The sequence below is a fragment of the Sprattus sprattus genome (assembly GCF_963457725.1).
Source record: "Sprattus sprattus genome assembly, chromosome: 3".
NCBI lineage: Eukaryota > Metazoa > Chordata > Actinopteri > Clupeiformes > Clupeidae > Sprattus > Sprattus sprattus.
This window is the reverse complement of record NC_137922.1, coordinates 53,443,427-53,462,499: the sequence shown is the minus strand read 5'-3', so window position 1 is coordinate 53,462,499 and position 19,073 is coordinate 53,443,427. Positions and strand designations below refer to the sequence as shown.

The 19,073-nt window shown below is 41.0% G+C and overlaps 2 protein-coding genes across 2 annotated transcripts; one reads left to right on the top strand and one right to left on the bottom strand.

Annotated features, from left to right (window-relative positions):
- Positions 1 to 699: 699 nt before the first annotated feature.
- Positions 700 to 9,837, top strand: gucy1b2 (guanylate cyclase 1, soluble, beta 2; the record flags this gene model as incomplete). The annotated part of the gene is made up of 14 exons (XM_080835860.1): positions 700 to 767; positions 1,109 to 1,203; positions 3,145 to 3,305; positions 3,677 to 3,776; positions 3,878 to 4,074; positions 4,813 to 4,924; positions 5,062 to 5,165; positions 5,762 to 5,978; positions 6,452 to 6,772; positions 6,930 to 7,078; positions 7,218 to 7,364; positions 7,913 to 8,067; positions 9,020 to 9,201; positions 9,656 to 9,837. The coding sequence occupies exons 2-14, from the start codon at positions 1,137 to 1,139 to the stop codon at positions 9,835 to 9,837; spliced, it is 2,094 nt and encodes a 697-aa protein (XP_080691986.1). The 5' UTR covers positions 700 to 767; positions 1,109 to 1,136.
- A 2,266-nt stretch (positions 9,838 to 12,103) lies between these two features.
- Positions 12,104 to 17,543, bottom strand: plekha3 (pleckstrin homology domain containing, family A (phosphoinositide binding specific) member 3). The gene is made up of 8 exons (XM_080834732.1): positions 17,227 to 17,543; positions 16,681 to 16,797; positions 16,325 to 16,480; positions 15,812 to 15,945; positions 15,167 to 15,337; positions 14,858 to 14,901; positions 14,009 to 14,139; positions 12,104 to 13,604 (listed from the first exon to the last, which is right to left on the bottom strand). The coding sequence occupies exons 1-8, from the start codon at positions 17,264 to 17,266 to the stop codon at positions 13,468 to 13,470; spliced, it is 930 nt and encodes a 309-aa protein (XP_080690858.1). The 5' UTR covers positions 17,267 to 17,543; the 3' UTR covers positions 12,104 to 13,467.
- Positions 17,544 to 19,073: the final 1,530 nt, after the last annotated feature.

The window sequence follows — 19,073 nt, the reverse complement described above, 5'->3', positions numbered from 1 at the left end:
CCTACTGACTTTTGTTGCATTGAGTCCTACTGTAGGGCCTGTCTTTGTAGTATAGATCATCTCAACTGTTAGTTTCGAGTTAACATAAGAGAAAATACCCTACTGTTGTAAGAATTGTGTCTATATGTACATCAAATTAGATTGAATGGTCAGGTTCACGTATGTATGTACAAGGCTCCTTTATACTCTCTGCAGAACAAGTGAATCACCACTATTCCTTTCAAACCCAGTGCCGCTTAGTTCCTATATAACTGATAATTGGGTACCATCACTACAATCTGTGTAGCCCGTGCAGATATTCTAAACTCTATGTAGCTTATGCAGGCACTCAGTACAAAATCATCTGAATAAGGCATGTAATGAGACCGACGCTCTGTCTCTCCCTCTCTCTCGCACATACGTCCCTCTCTCTCTTTCTAGCTCCCTCAGATCCCTCCCCTATTGAGAGAGAGATAGTGTGTGTGTGTGTGTGTGTGTGTGTGTGTGTGTGTGTGTGTGTGTGTGTGTGGGTGTGTGTGTGTGGATGTGAGACATGAGTCTAGTGCTGTGACATACTGTGACGACAGGGAGAGTGTAAACAAGGTTTGGAGCACTACAGAAAGAAAATGGTAAGTGTGCACTCATTTTACTAACATTTTATGCCTTAAGATTATTTTTGACCTAGAGTTCATGTTGCTTCTCTTCTCTGTGCAGTACGGTTTCATAAACACCTGTTTGAAGTCTCTGGTCATAGAGAAGTTTGGTGAAGATGCTTGGGAAAAACTAAGGTGCCTTTTTTATACTTTCTGATCAGTTAGCATGGAGTAATTTTTACCTCAGGTGATCCATCAGCATAATGGCTTTGACATAGTATGTTATAGAGTTTTATGTTATTTTCTGGTATATGTTATCTGTATGACGTCTACTGCGTAGATGATGATGCTGGCCAAGTCGTAAGAATTTTGCTGTGCTGAAGCAATTTGGTACATACAACAATAAACACACTTTGACTTTTGACTTTAGTATGTGTTTTACAGCTTGTATCCATTCCATCCAAAGTTGTGGTGTGTGTGTATGGCTGTTGTGGTATCTATATGACAGCTGGACCTAACCGTACTTCCCTCCACAGGACACTGGCAGAGGTCCAGGACACATTTATGACTTATGAAATTTACGATGACATCATGACCCTGAGGCTGGTCCAGGAGGCTTGCACTATGCTGGGTGAGTGAACCTTTGCTGCGCCTTTCTACCTCTCTCCACCTACGACATAATGTGCCCGCTTGTTAAATCAGGTTATTGTGGCAATAACACAAAGAACAGCATAAGGCCCGGTGCAGTGTATTTTTGTGAGGAGTGTGAAAGTGTTTATGGCGCTATTCTCTAAGCTGGCCGTGATTCGATCGACTTTATCCTTGGGAGAGAGGCAGACTGCAGTGGCTTTTCGTGTCCACATAGGTGCTAACAATTTCCCCGCTGGAGATCCCTGTTTGGGAGAGGAGGTGTTGTTGTGTCACTCGTCCCTCTGTTACTTGAGCCACTGGACAGGTAAAGGTGTGACTCTGTGATAGATTTGCACACCTGAGCAGCCCTCATGGGACCATCCTCCCAGGTGTAGAACAGTGTTATGCAACAGCAGTGACAGAGCACACCTAATTCTACTGGACTTACTGAGAAGCAAATCTGAAGGGTTTGGAACATCTGAGTATATACAGTGGGGAAAATAAGTATTTGAACCCCTCCCAATTTCACAAGTTTGGCCACTTGCAAAGAAATGTGTGATCTATAATTGTAATGGTAGGTGTATATTAACAGTGAGAAACAGAATATCAACAAAAAAATCCAGAAAACTGCATTTTATAACATTTATGACTTTATTTGCATTTGATGCAAAAAAATAAGTATTTGAACCCCCAAGCAAACAGCAAGAATTCTGGATCACAATGACCAGTTATGTGTTGTGGTGTGTTGCCAATGGTTTTCTTGGTGACTGGTTCCAGCTGCCTTGAGATCATTCACAAGCTCCCCCTGTGTAGTTCTGGGGTTATTCTGCACCTTTCGAATGATCACTGATACCGCACGAGGGGATATCTTGCATGGAGCCCAGACCTAGAGCGATTAACATTTGTTTGGTGTTGCTTCCATTTACGAATAATCGCACCAATAGTTGCCTGCTTCTCACCAAGCTGCTTGCCAATGGTTTTGTAGCCCATTCCAGCCTTGTGCAGGTCTACAATCTTATCTCTGACGTCCTTGGACAACTCTTTGGTCTTGCCCATGGTGGTGAGGTTGAAGGTGTGAAGTATGATTCTTTGGACAGGTTTCTTTTATAAACGTCACCAGTTGAGATCAGGTGTACCTTGTTATACCTAATGAGGACTAATCTGTGTGCTTCTTGGGCACATAACTGGTCATTGTGATCCAGAATTCTTGCTGTTTGCTTGGGGGTTCAAATACTTATTTTTATTTTTTAAGTCATAAATGTTATAATATGCAGTTTTCTGAATTTTTTTGTTGATATTCTGTTTCTCACTGTTAAAATACACCTACCAATACAATTCTAGATCACACATTTCTTTGCAAGTGGCCAAACTTGCGAAATCGGTAGGGGTTCAAATACTTGTTTTCCCCACTGTATAACCAGACACTCAAAGATGCTGTGCATTTTATCGCAGGTTAAATGTGATAGGATTAGGCCACATTGTTCCTTTCACTGTTTCAGGGTCAGCTTGCAAGTGATATGCAGGAGCAAAGATTGGCTTCACTAGTCAGGTTGAACTAGTACTGAATTAGTACTGACGTTCCTTTATAAATCTATAACTAGACCATAGACAGCTTTGAATGGTTGCTAATGCTAGGTCTAGGTAAACAGCAACAACAAAAAAAAGGTTCTGTTGATTATTTGAGTCAGTTGGAGGCATTCTAACAGTTTTAACTGATATGTTTGTCTATGTTTGTGCTTTGCAGAATGTTTTTTTGAAATAGATGTTGTTTTTATCAGAACTGGTCAGCAAAAACATAAAGTAACAGTGATATGCAGGAGCAAAGATTGGCTTCACTAGTCAGGTTGAACTAGTACTGAATTAGTACTGACGTTCCTTTATAAATCTATAACTAACTTTGTATGTGTCTGTTAAGTTACCCCATTACCGTCATTCTGTACAGATCTGTCCTCAGAGGTGGTGCTTAAACTCTTTGGTGAGTACTTCTTCAGCTTCTGCAAGATGTCTGGCTATGACACCATGCTGCGCACACTTGGTGGCAACCTGGTGGAGTTTATCGAAAACCTGGATGCTCTCCACAGTTACTTGGCATTGTCCTATGAAGTGAGTCTACAGCATTATCATCAGAGACAAAAGGGTTCGTCTTTACACTAACCCCTGAAGGTTTCTTCCAAAAAAATGGAATGGAACTCTTAGGAATGAATGAATGAGTAGTTGCTGCTTTGTTCCAAAGTTTTCATGAAGGCCATGTGTATGAACTTAAATTTTCTTTCATACTATATTGTCTTTCTTCTGAAAACGTGTTCTGGTCTGTTGACATCACCACAGCAAAGCCAAAGTATCAATCTGCGTGTTCATGGAGGGAAGGTTTATGTACTTTATTGGTGCTCTATGTCCTTTTTATTCCAGTCTCTTTTGTATTTCTCATAAAGTAAAGGACATGTCAGATTATGTCATGGGTTACCTTGTTGCAGGAGATGAATGCACCCTCCTTTCGGGTTGAGAAAATGAACGACGGCAGAATGCTGCTCCATTACTACTCTGACCGTAAAGGCTTGTATCACATAGTGCCAGGTGAGAAACAACATCAGTCACTACACTACTACTGCTATGAACTGCCATTTATTTGGTCTCACATTTCATCTTCAATATTTTTTTTTTCTCAAACTCTGTAGGCATTATAGAGGCGGTAGCTAAAGACTTCTTTGATAGTGAGGTGGACATGACCGTGCTCAACCAGTCAGAGGAGATTGAGCGTACTGGGAAGAAGGAACATGTGGTCTTCCTTGTGGTACAGAGGCCAAACCAGGCACAGAGGAGACCCCTGCCAAGTGATGGACAGTCCAAAGTCCAGAAAGAGGAAGACAAGAAGGCCAGTGTGAGTCTGTAATCACTGGTGCTCAATAGAAAATGGAACCACAAAAGTCATAGGTTCCACTTTTAGAGAACAATGGTGTTGATAAGAAGTTCCCACCCTGTGTTAGCTGCTTTGTTTGTTGACAAAGTCCATTACCATCCTTTTATCATTCTACCATTCTCTTTTTTTTATTTAAGACCCAGCTGGATTGTCAACAAAAAAGTGTTTCAGTGAAACATTTTTTTGAAAGTAAATGAACATTGTAAGGCTCATTATTACTGAAAACCATGCTTCGTCATTGTTGCACCATAGACAGCTTTGAATGGTTGCTAATGCTAGATCTAGGTAAACAGCAACAAAAAAAAAAGGTTCTGTTGATTATTTGAGTCAGTTGGAGGCATTCTAACAGTTTTAACTGATATGTTTGTCTATGTTTGTGCTCTGCAGAATGTTTTTTTGAAATAGATGTTGTTTTTATCAGAACTGGTCAGCAAAAACATAAAGTAACAGTGACTTGTGTCACAGGCACAATTCCATAGAAATAGAAATAGAAATAGAAATAGAAATAGAAATCAAAAGGCTATGTTTTCTTTTACTGTCTTTCTGTCAAGCAAGCATGAACATTGATCTCATACTAGAGTTTAATAAGTTCAACTCTGACTACAAATGTTAATCACAAAGGGGCCAGTAGGGGAGGAAAAATAATATATATGTATTACCATATAACCATAGCAACTGGTATTTGTAAAACAGGAGGTGGAGGAGACCATGAAGAGACTGAAGGACAGATACAGCAACCTTACTGCATGTCCAAGGAAGAGAGCACCTTGGGACATTGTCAGGAGCATTGTTCGATTTGGCCAAGGTTTGTCTCAGCGTTGCTCTAAAGAATATATTCGTTAGATTTAACCAAGCAGTAATACAGGGCTATTGCTTTAGAAAGAGTTTGCAGTATTTACTTATTTTGTTAAGCCGGTCTCATGTCTGTTGCTGTGCTCCCAGGAAACCTCCTTGCTGAGTTCATCCCACAATACCCAAAGAGGCTGTGGATTGAGGAGAAGGCTTTCTGCAATGCCTTTCCTTTTCACATCGTCTTTGATAAACATGTGAGATGTGATTTCTTCTTCAAAGGTTTTTCTTCCTGTCGCGCTTTACAAATGCTGGCTTTACATTAAATTAATGAATTGGTAAGGGTATTTGGTCCGGTAATTTCTATGGGTGAGGAATAAATGGTTTTATTGCTTTGTTTTTATTTGTTTGTCTTGCTCTTTCAAGATTATGTCACTGTTAAAGTGACAAATCTTTAATGGTTGCAATACATGCAATTTGTAATGAAGCCCACCACATTCCATCAATGAAGTTGAGTGCTTGCAGTGTCATTGATGCTTCATTTATTAGGCTTATTTTTAGCATGTTTATGAGTGTTGCAGCAGATTGTCTTCTTAGTATGAACAAAGATAGAATCTGTATAAGCATTAAATGAATCACTAAATAGTGAATATTGCAAAAGATTATTTTTGAAGGGTTTTACCATATCAGTTCTACAGGTTGTTAACAAAGGTATGCTATTGAATTGTCTGAATGGGTTTCCACAAGGGCCTAAGGGCATTCAGAGAGAAAGGCAGCCAAGGTAGGCTAAGAGGATTATGGGCCCTAACTTACCAGCCTTTTAAGGTAAGAGTATGTTGTTTGTCTCCGGTAGCTGCGAGTGAAGCAGACAGGTGTCAACATCCAGAAGTTTGTACCTGGCCTCCAGACCATGGACATCCGTCTGGACGAGTACTTCAGCATTGTCCACCCCCAGGTCACCTTCAACATCGACAGCATCAAGAAGTTCATCAACAGCCAGTTTGTGCTAAAGACACGGCGGGAGATGATGCCCCAGTGCACCCAGCAGCAGGCCTTGCTGAAGCTCAGAGGTAAATGGGCCACAGCCATAGCCATATTTTACCTTCTTCTTTTAAGTTTCTTGCAGGATTGGCAAGTGCTCATTTACTCCATATTGGTCAACACATCAAAGGGCATAATAATTGCTGCCTCAAGTCTACTTTAGTGCGGAAAGAGATGAATAGTTTTTTTTTACCTTACCAAAAAAAATCTTTTGTGGGGCACCCATTCCCATCACTCTGAAATGAGCGAAAATTATTTTGATGGTCTTTTTGGCCAAGGGCTTTCAGTCTTAAGCCGGGAAGAACTGGCCTCAATTGAATCTCATAGTGTAACTAAACACATCTCATCACAGTGAGATAATGTGGTAATTAAATCTACATTGCTTAAAACTAGCTGTGTGTTTTTATGTGTGTGTGTGTGTGTGTGTGTGTGTGTGTGTGTGTGTGTGTGTGTGTGTGTGTGTGTGTGTGTGTGTGTGTGTGTGTGTTGCGCGTTTTTTTAGGACAGATGGTGTGGATGGAGTCTTTGGAGTGCATGGTGTATCTGTGCTCACCGAAACTGCGCAGCCTTCAGGAGCTGGAGGAGCGCGGCCTCCACCTTGCCGACATTGCGCAGCACGACACAACGCGTGACCTCATCCTTCTCAACCAGCAGCGGCTGGCCGAGATCGAGCTCTCCAATCAGCTGGAGCGCAAAAAGGAGGAGCTGCGCATCCTGTCGCGCAACCTGGAGGTGGAGAAGAAGAAGACAGAGACACTGCTCTACGCTATGCTGCCCCGACACGTTGCCAACCAGCTGAAGGAGGGAAAGAAAGTGGAAGCAGGTGTGTGTGTGTGTGTGTGTGTGTGTGTGTGTGTGTGTGTGTGTGTGTGTGTGTGTGTGTGTGTGTGTGCACAATTTCTACATTGTAGGCAAGCCTATTAGCTTGACCCTGTGAAGGTGAAGGTCAATGGGCAGTTTGTTACAAATGTCTTTCACAGGAGAGTTTGAAGTCTGCACCATTCTCTTCAGTGATGTTGTGACCTTCACCAACATCTGCGCTGCCTGTGAGCCAATTCAGATTGTCCACATGCTGAACTCCATGTACTCAAAGTTTGACCGCCTCACAAGCATTCATGATGTATATAAGGTCAGATGGCATTGAGTAAAAAAAGCACGAGTTCCTTGTGTCGATTGATGCCATTTCGTTTCCTGTAAAAACCTTTCTGTTGCTGCCTTGCCATAGATAACATTTGAACCATGGCCTCATGGCCACATATTTTTGTCAGGTTGAGACGATTGGTGACGCGTACATGGTAGTTGGCGGTGTGCCAATTTCAACAGAGCCGCATGCGGAGAGGGTGGCCAACTTTGCTCTTGGGATGCGCATTGCTGCGAGGGAGGTGACCAGCCCTATCACAGGAGAGCCCATACAGGTACAAGCAGTCCTCTGAGCCAAGCACACATACAGAAAGGAAGTACTTAAACAAGTTCAGCCTATTCCCTCATTCAATTCATACATGTGGAAATTGCATTAATACATCAGACAACTTCTCACGTTGAGGACACAAATGTGTGACTCGTTTAATTTCACAAGCATAAAACCGATAAACAAGATGGCGTTGAACCGTGACCAAACAAGCAACGTCATAATCAACAATGGATATTTAAAGGGACCACGATCCCGTAACAGTCAGTCATACAGTATGCATTATACGTTCATATGTATGTATGACAACGGTGTGTCGAACCACACTATAACAAAGGTGAATTATGTAAGTCACATTCACTACATAAATATGATTTGGATGCACCTAAGGCCAAAGCTTAGTAGCGAGTAATGCTTCCGAAGCAGATGGGTGTCCCTCGTGTGAGTGAGACTCTTCAGAAAAAGTGAAAATGTTTTAAGTCTGGCTAAAAATATAGCCAAGCTGAGTTGTCAACGCACCAACATTACCTTCTGGTTGTGTGTTCTGTGTGGTAGATCCGAGTGGGTCTCCACACTGGGCCTGTGTTGGCTGGGGTGGTGGGGGAGAAGATGCCACGGTACTGCCTGTTTGGAGACACGGTCAACACTGCCTCTCGCATGGAAAGCCACGGGGTTCCTGACCACATTCACATGAGTCCATTCACATACAGGTAAGTGCTCCGAATAGAGCTGACACAAAGCCTACTTGCTTTTGTAAACAATGCAAATCAAAGTCTAGAAGGTTATATAATGACATACCGGTATGTTTCTATATATGGTTTTATTGGTAGAGAACTACATCACCCTGATAGAGATGCCCTACACTTAAATAATATATTTATATTAATATTATGCTTATATGCAATGCTTTACAGCTCAAATTAGTTTAAAGCTCATTATAGATCTCTACCAACCAATGGTGAATATGGCCATGCATTGTACTACATGTATGGCGTTATAGCTAAGACTTCCTTGATACCTTCAGACAGGTAAACAATAAACATGAAATCAAAAACGGTGGACATGAGCTGATAACAATGGAACAGTGTTAACAGACAGCACAGGGACACTGCACTTGGAAAGTCTGTTTCTGCACATGTGCTATTCCTAATGTATGTCTGCCTCATTCAAAAAACCTTCAACAGCCCACACCAGCATTCCTCCTCACATGCAATCCGAATGCCAGGTTCCATAGAAGTGTCCAAGATGTTGCTATGTTAAAAAAAGGACTATTAATGTTTTCGGAAAAACAATCATAACCCCAAAACACTTTACCCTACAGTACATACAGTACGATCATGTATTTGTTGTGATGATTTCATTACATTTTAATTATTTCCATATACAGTATAGTCACATTTTATGTTTAGTTATAAGATTCCAGATTTAAAGACATATGTCCTTAGATGGATAAGTAACTCCTCTTTCTCTATATATTGTAAACGAACAGATGAATGCATTGGTCAGACACAAATGGCCAACTGCTCACTCACCACAAAGGAGAATAGAATACTGGAGGGGGGCTTAGGGAATACTGTGACCCAAGCACAAGCCTCTTGTTCAGCACTTAATTAGCACAGCCAGCCCTGGGTCCTGAGGTCTCGTTATCCTTGTCCTCTGCAGGGCCCTGGAGGGCAAAGGCTTCGACATCAGCGAGCGGGGGGAAATCGAGGTGAAGGGCAAGGGCCTGATGACCACTTACTTCCTCCTGGAGAACCTCCACGCCTCCGAGGAACAGATCATGGGAAGGGACCCGGAGGAGCTCTACAGGGACGCCCCGGAGGGCAGGGTCCAGAGCCGCAGAGGTGAGACACGGCAGCACGGTGGTGATGGGTAATCATATGGGGTCAGGGGTAAATAAGCTTGACACGGCTCATTAAGATTACCATGACCATCTATAAGGCAAGGCAAATAACGAAAGGTCTGCTGGACTGTCAGGCTGTTATCAGTGCAGAGTTATCAATGATTCATTCTGTATTTGCGCAGGAAGACTTGGTGACTGTTCTAGGGGTACAGTGACAGGGGAGGGGTCACTTAATTTGTGTCTGACCAAAAAAAAGTAATGGGGGTATTTAGAAAAGCAAATTTGCTCTAAAAGCAACGACAGAAGTTAAACACTTGCATGGGTTATGGTTCTGGTTTGTATTATGACTAGGAATGGATGAATGGAAGTCCATGTATGGCAAAATGCCTGCCAAATTAATAAAAACAAAGTATAACTGCATCATAACAAGACTGACCTCTGCTTTACCCTTGCAGTCTCTGAGCATCCAGACAGAAAGAAGAGTGGCATGTCCTCTGATTCTCCGGATTCTCCCTCTGACGTTGCCAGTGAGGATCAAAACACCAAGAGAGACACTGATAACATCTCAGGAGCTCGCCCAAATAGCCTTCAGCCTAAAACGGTCTCCAGAAATTCTAGATTTTGTGTTTTGCTATAGACAGATTAAGCTCTGTAGCAGTTTAAGTATCCTGATACAGTCTAGTTGTGACGTAACATTTTGAGTGATTTATTTATGTTTTCATCTATTTAATTATTTACTTATGTATCTATTTAATCCTCAATATAAAAGATTGTTCATGTCTATGACAGGGGTCGTTTAAGAAGGTTAGCTCCTGAAATTTGGGAGTGTTAGCAATGTTCAGACAGAGCTTTTTAAACCTAGTTCAAAAAACTTTTTTTACATAGGGAATTAAAGACTTTGTTCAGTTGTGGTTGTGTTTCCGGAATATTAACACTACACCCAATACAATATGATTCGCTTCACATTTGCCTGACCCACTGCGTGTTTCAAGGTGTCCATCGTAGCTTTTACTAGGTGCTTAAACATGCATGCAAAACTAACCTAAATTGGATCATTATACAAAAACACACACACACACCATCTGGACTGGCTACAACAGATCACTGTTCCTCTTTGACCTAGCTACTAAAGCGACCTGTAGGGCCTGTCCCTGTTGCGATTAGCATCTTCACACTGGACACACACATACACACACACTACATGCCGTGTCCTGTCTGCCTGTCTGTAGGCCTGACAGCCATGGGGATACCAGTATTGTCTCCACCGTGAGCCATCTGGCGGGAGAAGCCCCATGCTGGCTCTAGGCGGGCGCTGTGGGCCAGCTCTCACTTCAAGCTGCTGACTGAGAGACTCCCCGGAGCCTGAGCAGCCATTGTGCGGCAGCACCATCTCTCCCGCGTGAGCACGGCGGCACGGCTCTTGGACATTTCTTTGCCAGGAGCATCCCCTTATTGGTCTTCAGTGAAATGGAACAAGACTACATCACGCAACTTTTATATCACCATCTTGAAGTGCATTATATATTTTTTTTTTCTTACAACTGAAAGTTTTTATGCAAAGCTTTTAAAATTAAATAATAATTTGAGTATTAGGAATTTCAACTATGAACCATTACATTGCTACAACCAAAAACAAACTAAAACTGACCTTAAATCAGTGTGAATCTCTGTAAAGCCCCATTACCTATCCTCAGAACACAGTCCCACCACTTTAGTCACTAACAGAATGGTATTCTCAGTGGTTACCTGGAGCCCTGAGCTATTTCAAGTGCCTTTCAGATATTTGAGATGCCTCATGGATACAATCCTCATTCTGCTGCTGAAACTAGTCCTAATTCTGTCACGAATACAAGAGTATCCAAATGTATTCTTTGAAAGACAAGATTTCCCTGAATACAGGCTTTACAAAACATCTATTATGGGCTCCAATGAATGACTTACAGGCGCTCAGACATTGTTAATGAAATGTTTTGTGTCCTGTTAAATTAGAAGACATGGAGGTGTGCTGACTATTGATTAATGTTTGCATATTTTATCAACTAAAAAAATTGCTTTATGTGACCGCGACTTAATGCAACTGTGTTGTCAGATTTTGAAGTTCATTTTAGAAATGGAGGAAGTAGGACAGCATTTTCTTGACCAAACACACAACAAAATTAGTGGCAGAACTGGTGAATGAAATCCAATGATTTCTTTAACATTTTACGATTTAAAGGAATTAAACGTGTCACTGTGCTGTGAATCTATGCCTCATTTTGGGGTAATATATAACAAGATTTTCTACTCTTTCCTAAAAAGAAATATATTTAATCAATGTTAATCAAATGAACAGGTGAAAACATTCTGTCTCTAAATTAAAAACACTCTTCGCAAACCATTCATACAAATGGTGAATGAAGGGTTAACTATATTAAGTCTTTTGCAGCAGAGTCTGGAGACTTTAGAAAATGGAAGACCTTGAAACTTAGAGCAAATCACATACAGCCAAATGCACTGGCTTTTGAAAGGAAGGTCAACTGGAAATCTTCAGAAAAAATAAGTCTTTAGTTACTTAAGAGACTTGAATGAGGTACTGAGAGTCCTCTTGGCCTTAAGCTCAGTTTGGTCCTTTCATGATTTTTCTATACGATTGAATAACTGAATAGTGAAATAATGTCATGTTAACATACTGCACAAAACATTTTCATTGTCATTTTCATTGTTAACGCACCAGGACAACTTCACAACTCATAATAAACCCTCAACAATACTCTACTTACATTGTAAGTTGTAACATTAAAGAACCATTCTATTGTGCAATGGTCGAGTGATTTATGTAAGAAGTAGGTTGTACAAACGTAAAAGTGTAAATATTTCCTTATTCCATATATTTATTGTACATGTTAACTTCTCACAAATCAGTACTTGTCAATAGTCAGAGACATCAATAGTCAGAGACATCCTTCCATGCGAAGACCCGGGGTTAAGGCAGAGCAGTTAGGGGATGGACATAATGTGAGCAGTGCACATTCTTCAGAACATCTTTAGAAAACATAAAAATAAATAAAGTGACACTCACTTTTTTCCAGAAAACACTGGTCCACGGGAAGTATTTGCCTGTGTTTTTTCTTACATAGAAGAGAGCTGCTTTGACAACCACATTACTCATTGGCACAGAGCTATTCCATGTCAATGCAACAATTTTTTTTCTCTCACAATTATTTCGTTTTTTTTTTCTGGTGGAAAATAAATCAGTATGAAAGCCCAAATTATTATATTATAGCAATGGAGGGGGTCATTATTTTTCAAGTGACAGCCACTTTTACAGAGGTATCAAATTCAAAAAAGGGGTTCAAAAAGGCTACGTAGAAATGTTTTATACCTCATCATTTTGCTTTTGGGGACAAATATGTACTTTGTCTACAGTGGTTCTGGTCGGTTTGGTACATAGTACCATAGTACCATTCACAGGGATTTTTGTCAGATACAGTAGTACAGTAACTAACCCAGTCTAATCAATTTGACCTTTTCATTCTGGAGCTTACAGGCAAATGTATACCACCTACCACCTTAAACCACCTATAGCCTTGCAACTGCACACAAAATTGTTATAAAGTAAGAGAACAAATACAAGTGGGATCTTTTGGGGGAAAAAACCTCCATGGAAACCCCTTTTCCATTTTTTGGAAAAGGGGCTGTATCTGACACATATCCCAGAAATAGTGTAAAATCTGGAAGAAGCTTGAATACAAAATACATATCCGTCACCATAAGCTACATGATGTAAACACAGATTTTCTAAGTAGCTTTATGAGACCCCTAAACTTACTCTATAATTTAGGCTAAAATGACGACACCCTCCTTCTGTAAAAGTGGTTGTAATTTAAATAGTATCCCAGTGGCTGTTTGACTTGCCATGGAACATGGACTCGACTCCCCACAGTAACCAAAGGTTCTCTGTAGGTTTTCATTTGAAAAGGCTGCCGCTGAACCTGCAGATGAACGTCTGCAAAACACACTGATGAGTTGCTACCACATCTCCGTATCAGTCAAGACGTCTCATGACCTGGGTTTGACGACATTTAAAAATACCTTTACGTATACAAACATTCATCTCCATCTTTTTAAAGTGCGAATAAATGCTTGCAAAGGAAATAATACTATAGTATATTTCCTACAATACCAGTAATGCAATGCAAGTTGAGACTGCATAGCAGTATCTATTAAAGTAAAAGATTTTAAAAGACAAAGGAATTTTGAAAATAAAGCAAACAAAGAATGCCTGTTTTCAGAGCGAAAGGTCCGACTCTGGAGTGTCCATGTCCGACCCAGACCTCTCGTTCCTGTTGGCATTTATGCTTGTTTCTTCAGGAATGCTGGGAGCAGAGTCTCCGTTGACAGTGGCTTTGGAATATGGCAACGTTCCTACAGATGGAAGAGACAACCAGAGAGGTCAAAACTGCTTACTTCCTCTTTTTAGCGCATGAAAGTTTGACTCTTCAGCTTTGAGGAGACCTTGAACTACTTGAAAACTTCATACTTCCTCAACTTCTATCCAAGACATACATGTAGGAACAGAAGCTGTACTGCACTCTAGGCCGAGAGATCAAGCCTCTGTGTGTACTAGCATACGTCTCGTGAACATATGCATAACAAACACAGAATTTTAAACAAATAAACAAAAAAAAATTGTTTTAAATCACACAGAGCTTTGAAGCAGCTTTCCATGCTAAACTGCTAAGCTAAACTGGGTTGGGAGGGGCATGACAGATCTGTGCTAGAGTTGGATGAGCAGGGCCGAGCAGAGCAGAGCTGGCTGGGTGACTCACTGTCTGTCTCCTCTGTGCAGCTGTCGCTGAGTGTGTCCGTGTCTGAACACGTGCGCGTGCGTCTCTGAGACGACCTCTGCGACGGCGCGAGTGGCAGCGGCGGGAGCCCGTCCTTTGGCAAATGGCTTGACCTTGGGAGGGGCAGACAGGCCCAATTCAAATGACAGAATAATACAACAGAGCAGAAGCTGTGTGTGTCTGTGTCTGTGTCTGTGTCTGTGTCTGTGTCTGTGTCTGTGTCTGTGTCTGTGTCTGTGTCTGTGTCTGTGTCTGTGTCTGTGTCTGTGTCTGTGTCTGTGTCTGTGTCTGTGTCTGTGTGTGTGTCTGTGTGTGTCTGTGTGTGTCTGTGTGTGTCTGTGTGTGTCTGTGTGTGTCTGTGTGTGTGTGTGTCTGTGTGTGTGTGTCTGTGTGTGTCTGTGTGTGTCTGTGTGTGTCTGTGTGTGTGTCTGTGTGTGTCTGTGCGTGTCTGTGCGTGTCTGTGCGTGTCTGTGCGTGTCTGTGCGTGTCTGTGCGTGTCTGTGTGTGTCTGTGTGTGTCTGTGTCTGTGTGTGTGTCTGTGTGTGTGTCTGTGTCGGTCTGTGTCTGTGTCTGTGTCTGTGTGTGTCTGTGTGTGTCTGTGTGTGTCTGTGTGTGTCTGTGTGTGTCTGTGTGTGTCTGTGTGTGTGTCTGTGTGTGTGTCTGTGTGTGTGTCTGTGTGTGTGTCTGTGTGTGTCTGTGTGTGTGTGTGTCTGTGTCTGTGTGTGTGTCTGTGTGTGTGTGTGTGTGTGTGTGTGTCTGTGTCGGTCTGTGTCGGTCTGTTTATGTTTTCACTAGAAACACAGCTGTGTTTGGCGTGTCGGAAGACAATACCTGTCAAAACTGTAGGTCCCTGGATGACTAATGGACCGCTTCATCTGAAAAGACAGAAAATAAAAAAACATCATAGCCCAGGAAACTCAAGAATCTTAGCCATAGGAATACATCTCCATTTTAGAACAGTATATTATTTATATATCGTATAGTTTCAGACCACTTCTATCTATTTCAGTGATAAAAAATATGTATAAGTGTCTGAGCAGGACACACAAGCACATTGACAAGATAAACCAGGGTTTATTTCCTTATTTTGTGTGAGAGCCCTGCTGCCCTACATGTGTGATTATGGTGGCGCTGTTGTACCCGGGCCATCTGCATGGGGGATGGAGAGACCGAAGAAATCAGACGGTCAGGAGGGGTCAGCTGGAGCAGGTCAGTATTGAACTTGGAGTTGGCAATCTTCATGCAGTCCTCCAATGTCTTTATAAAGGTGTTGCATGTTGCGCTCAGTAACGACGAGGCTTCCTCCATACTCTAACAAACAAAATGCATAAAACAGTAAAGCATTAAACAAAAAACATAGGGTCAGTAAATGAATAAATAAATAACAAAGTCAATTATAAATTATCAGAGCTGTGCTGAATTTTACTCCACTTTTTCATGTGGAAATCCACCCAACACAAACCATGCACACGATTAAGATGAACCGGTTTTTAACTTTTAGGCCTGCTGTATGTTATTATAACACTTGTAAAACCAACAAGTAAAATCAAAGAAGGAAAATCATAAGTTCATGAGGCAAATTTTCAAACGACCTTGAAAACACTCCGCCAGAAAGACTTTTCAGCTTGTTCTCTAGGAGAACCGTTAAAGGTTCTACAAAGAACTCAAAGGGGCTGCAAGGTTGTCCCTATTAATGTTAAAAAGAAGAAGAACCCTTATAGTCTTGAGTCTCTTACAGCTATTTAAATTAATATCTTCTTATCAAGAGTCAGCTTTTGTTGTCACCTCAGTGTCGGACCTTGTTTGGTCTTCTTGAACCACTGACTCCTGGATGGTGTGGACCTGCTGCATCAGTAAGTCACAGTAGAGTCGCAGTTCCGACATCTTGGTTTTCAAAGAGTCTGTGGTCTCTGTCAATTCTTAATACAAATTTAAGAGGTGGGAACATCTTGAGAAACAATGAAAACAAGGTGAACACTCTTTGTCACGGCTTCTACATTCTTCAAGTGGTAAATGGTGTTTGTTTGGATACCCCCATCCCCTGTTAATAATAGTTCACGTTGGGATGATCAGCACACACTTTTCTTTTTGACACTTTTGACATAGTTGGTGCATGGGTGGTAGGATTGTTATTTTAAAGGAAACACTGTATTTTGTGATTTTCACACTTGAAGGGATGACTAAGACAGAGAATTCAAGGTCCATTGTGTCATGTATTGGACAGTCTTGGAAGAAGGTGGAACTCAGAAAACAAAGTTGAGATGAGTCGACATTGCAAAGCAAGGACGTTTTCTATACCTTTCCCTTTTTTGGTTCTGGTATCGATGAGACCGGCTTTAGAACTTCCGAGGGCGACCAACCACTTCTGTCTCTCGGCCGCATTCACAGCTTTTACATAAAAATGTTGCTCTCCTGGTATGATAAGCTCCAGTCGTGTATTGTCAGTTGAATGAACTGTTCAAACACAATAGCGGACCATGACTGATGATATATTTGGAAATTTGAGTGAAATTTAAGCAGTTAGACATTTGCTTACAAAGAGCACCAAACTGATGAAAGGCCCACAGTCCAGACACAAGAGCAAACATGACTGATATGAAAGTTTAAACACCTCCCCATTGATTTCGCATATTTTTTTTTTAAAAGGATGTTACCTTTGATTTCACAGACAGTCATCATTATACTTCCTTTGCTCCCCTTGCCAACATCATCTTGGGAGTCATAATAAGAAATGATTCCGTTGTCCAAAACAAACCAGCGTGGCTGCCATCCTGTGAATTGATTTTAGTTGATGCGACAGAGATAAAACGACAGCTTCTATCTAGTAATGAAATTACGAGGGTGTACACTAGACTTACTAGCAAGCTATCTAATGTTCTTAGTCTACTAGTTGGGCTAATGCCAGCTAAGGAGAACAAATGTGCAGGTAAGTTAGTTACGATGTGAGCGATATGAAGTTTAGCTAAGATGATGTTAAAGTATGTACGTCATGTATACGTCTGATGTATTACTAGTAGCTATATCATTTCATAGACACCTTTCTACACCAAAACATATTTTATAATAGCAAGTTCTTGCAGTCACTGAATCACATACTGTTACCAAAATTCGTGACAGCTCATGTTTTAGTGATAACATCTTCGTTAGATTAATACTCGTACGGTTTGTCCTGCGACAACTATTTTGCACATATAACTTACCTGTCATATAATTAGTCCACTTGTAAAGCATTCCATCCATGGTTCACAAGTTCACGAAAAAAGGTAACAGAGTTAAAACAAAATCACTAACGTTAGGCTACGCGGCACCACACAGCCAGTTCAAGCTAGCTAGCTGGCTACGACCAGCGAGCTAGCAATGTGGTTACATGCAACATAAACATAACATATCAACATTTCTAGAGTGCTCAGCATTGCGCCAAATAGTAACGTAAGTAGAAATCGGCAAAATGACAGTTAGACTAATCAATGTGGTTGACTTTTTCATCTTTACATTGGTTGTTCGTGGACTACCTGCACCAGCTAGCTACATCATAACAAATATCTGCCAAATTTCAGTTCCAGGAAATACCCTGTATTTCCGCTAACATTTCCAGATACAACCTATCAAAATAAATGTCGTTCATCTGAAAGTTATTTGATATTAACAAATATTTTTAACAAACACTAATATTGTTATAAAATGAAAGTAAGTAATTTATTTACTAAAAACACACTAACTGGGGTGAAGAAGGCATACCTTTGTGTTCAAAAGTGAAGTTGATAAAAAAAATGCATTTAGATTTACTTCACCTTGGCATTGAAGAGGAGTGACACAGTGTTCTTGCTTTTTCAATGAAATGGTGACATTATATAGAAACATTACATTGTAATGTAATATTTTGTAATGTTTCAGAATTTGATCATGATGTACATCTTGTTTGGCGAAGGAATTGGAGATCATCTCTTTACTCCTGGAAGTTGAATTGCAATGCATTTATTAATTTAAGTCCTCTCACAGTGTTCCATTTTTGTCCTCCCACAGTTCATAGTGAAATGTCCTTGAACCAGAACCAGAACCAGAACTGGAACCTTCAAATTCATGATTGGCATTTGCAACCAGTCATATACAGAACTATTTGGATCAGGACAGTGACGCACAACTAAGTGCAGCCTTCTTCATTGACCTTTTGTCAACTAGTGGTAAAACAAACACACCAGCCACACAACCCATCCTTTTAAAACATAAGTATATTTTCAATTGTGTAATGCATACATATTCTTCTCATTTAAATAATTACTCTAAATACAATCTGTGGTGCTGGATGCTAATGGAGTAATGTACAAACAAATAAAAAAAAAAGTGAAAATTGTCATCTTACACCCTTCAAGAATCACGTGACTAAAGCAGAGGTCCTGTTTTAGTGTGAAAGTCACAAAGGCTACGATTCCCTTCCAGCCTCTAGTCACTGAATAATTTAATGACCTACAGTCCTTTAAAAAAAAAAAAAAAATGAAATCATGGGGGGGGGGGGGGAAACAGAGATAATTTGCCAAATAAATAGAGGGTAGAATCAGATGCATTACATGGGGCACAGAGCAACAAGCACAGGCAAGAGCAGTCTTCTTCACATTTTATGTTTTGCACCCGCCAACTTTTCAGACCGAGCACAGACACACTTCAATACAAACAAACGAACAAAAAAACAAAGTGCCTTACTCTCAAGATCAAGATACGTTACCACATGTACACAGACCAAAAAAAAAGCACACTTCCTCTGGGTCGTTGACGAGCTTCCCAGACATTATTTCATTACACTGGAGAGACCGCTACACCTGAGGCAATGATGAACACAGTGCACAGTATCTGACTTCTTCCAGCCTCAACACTCTCATGGATGGAGAGACTGACTTGGCCTTTTCTACCACGGGCACCATTTTGTTTTAGACAGTATCCTCGGACACTGTCTGGTGTGAATATGACATCAGACTAAGTGTTACCCAGAATTACCATGCATCACACATCATCAGCACTAGAGGTCACAACCCTTGGCTCCATCCTGACCCCT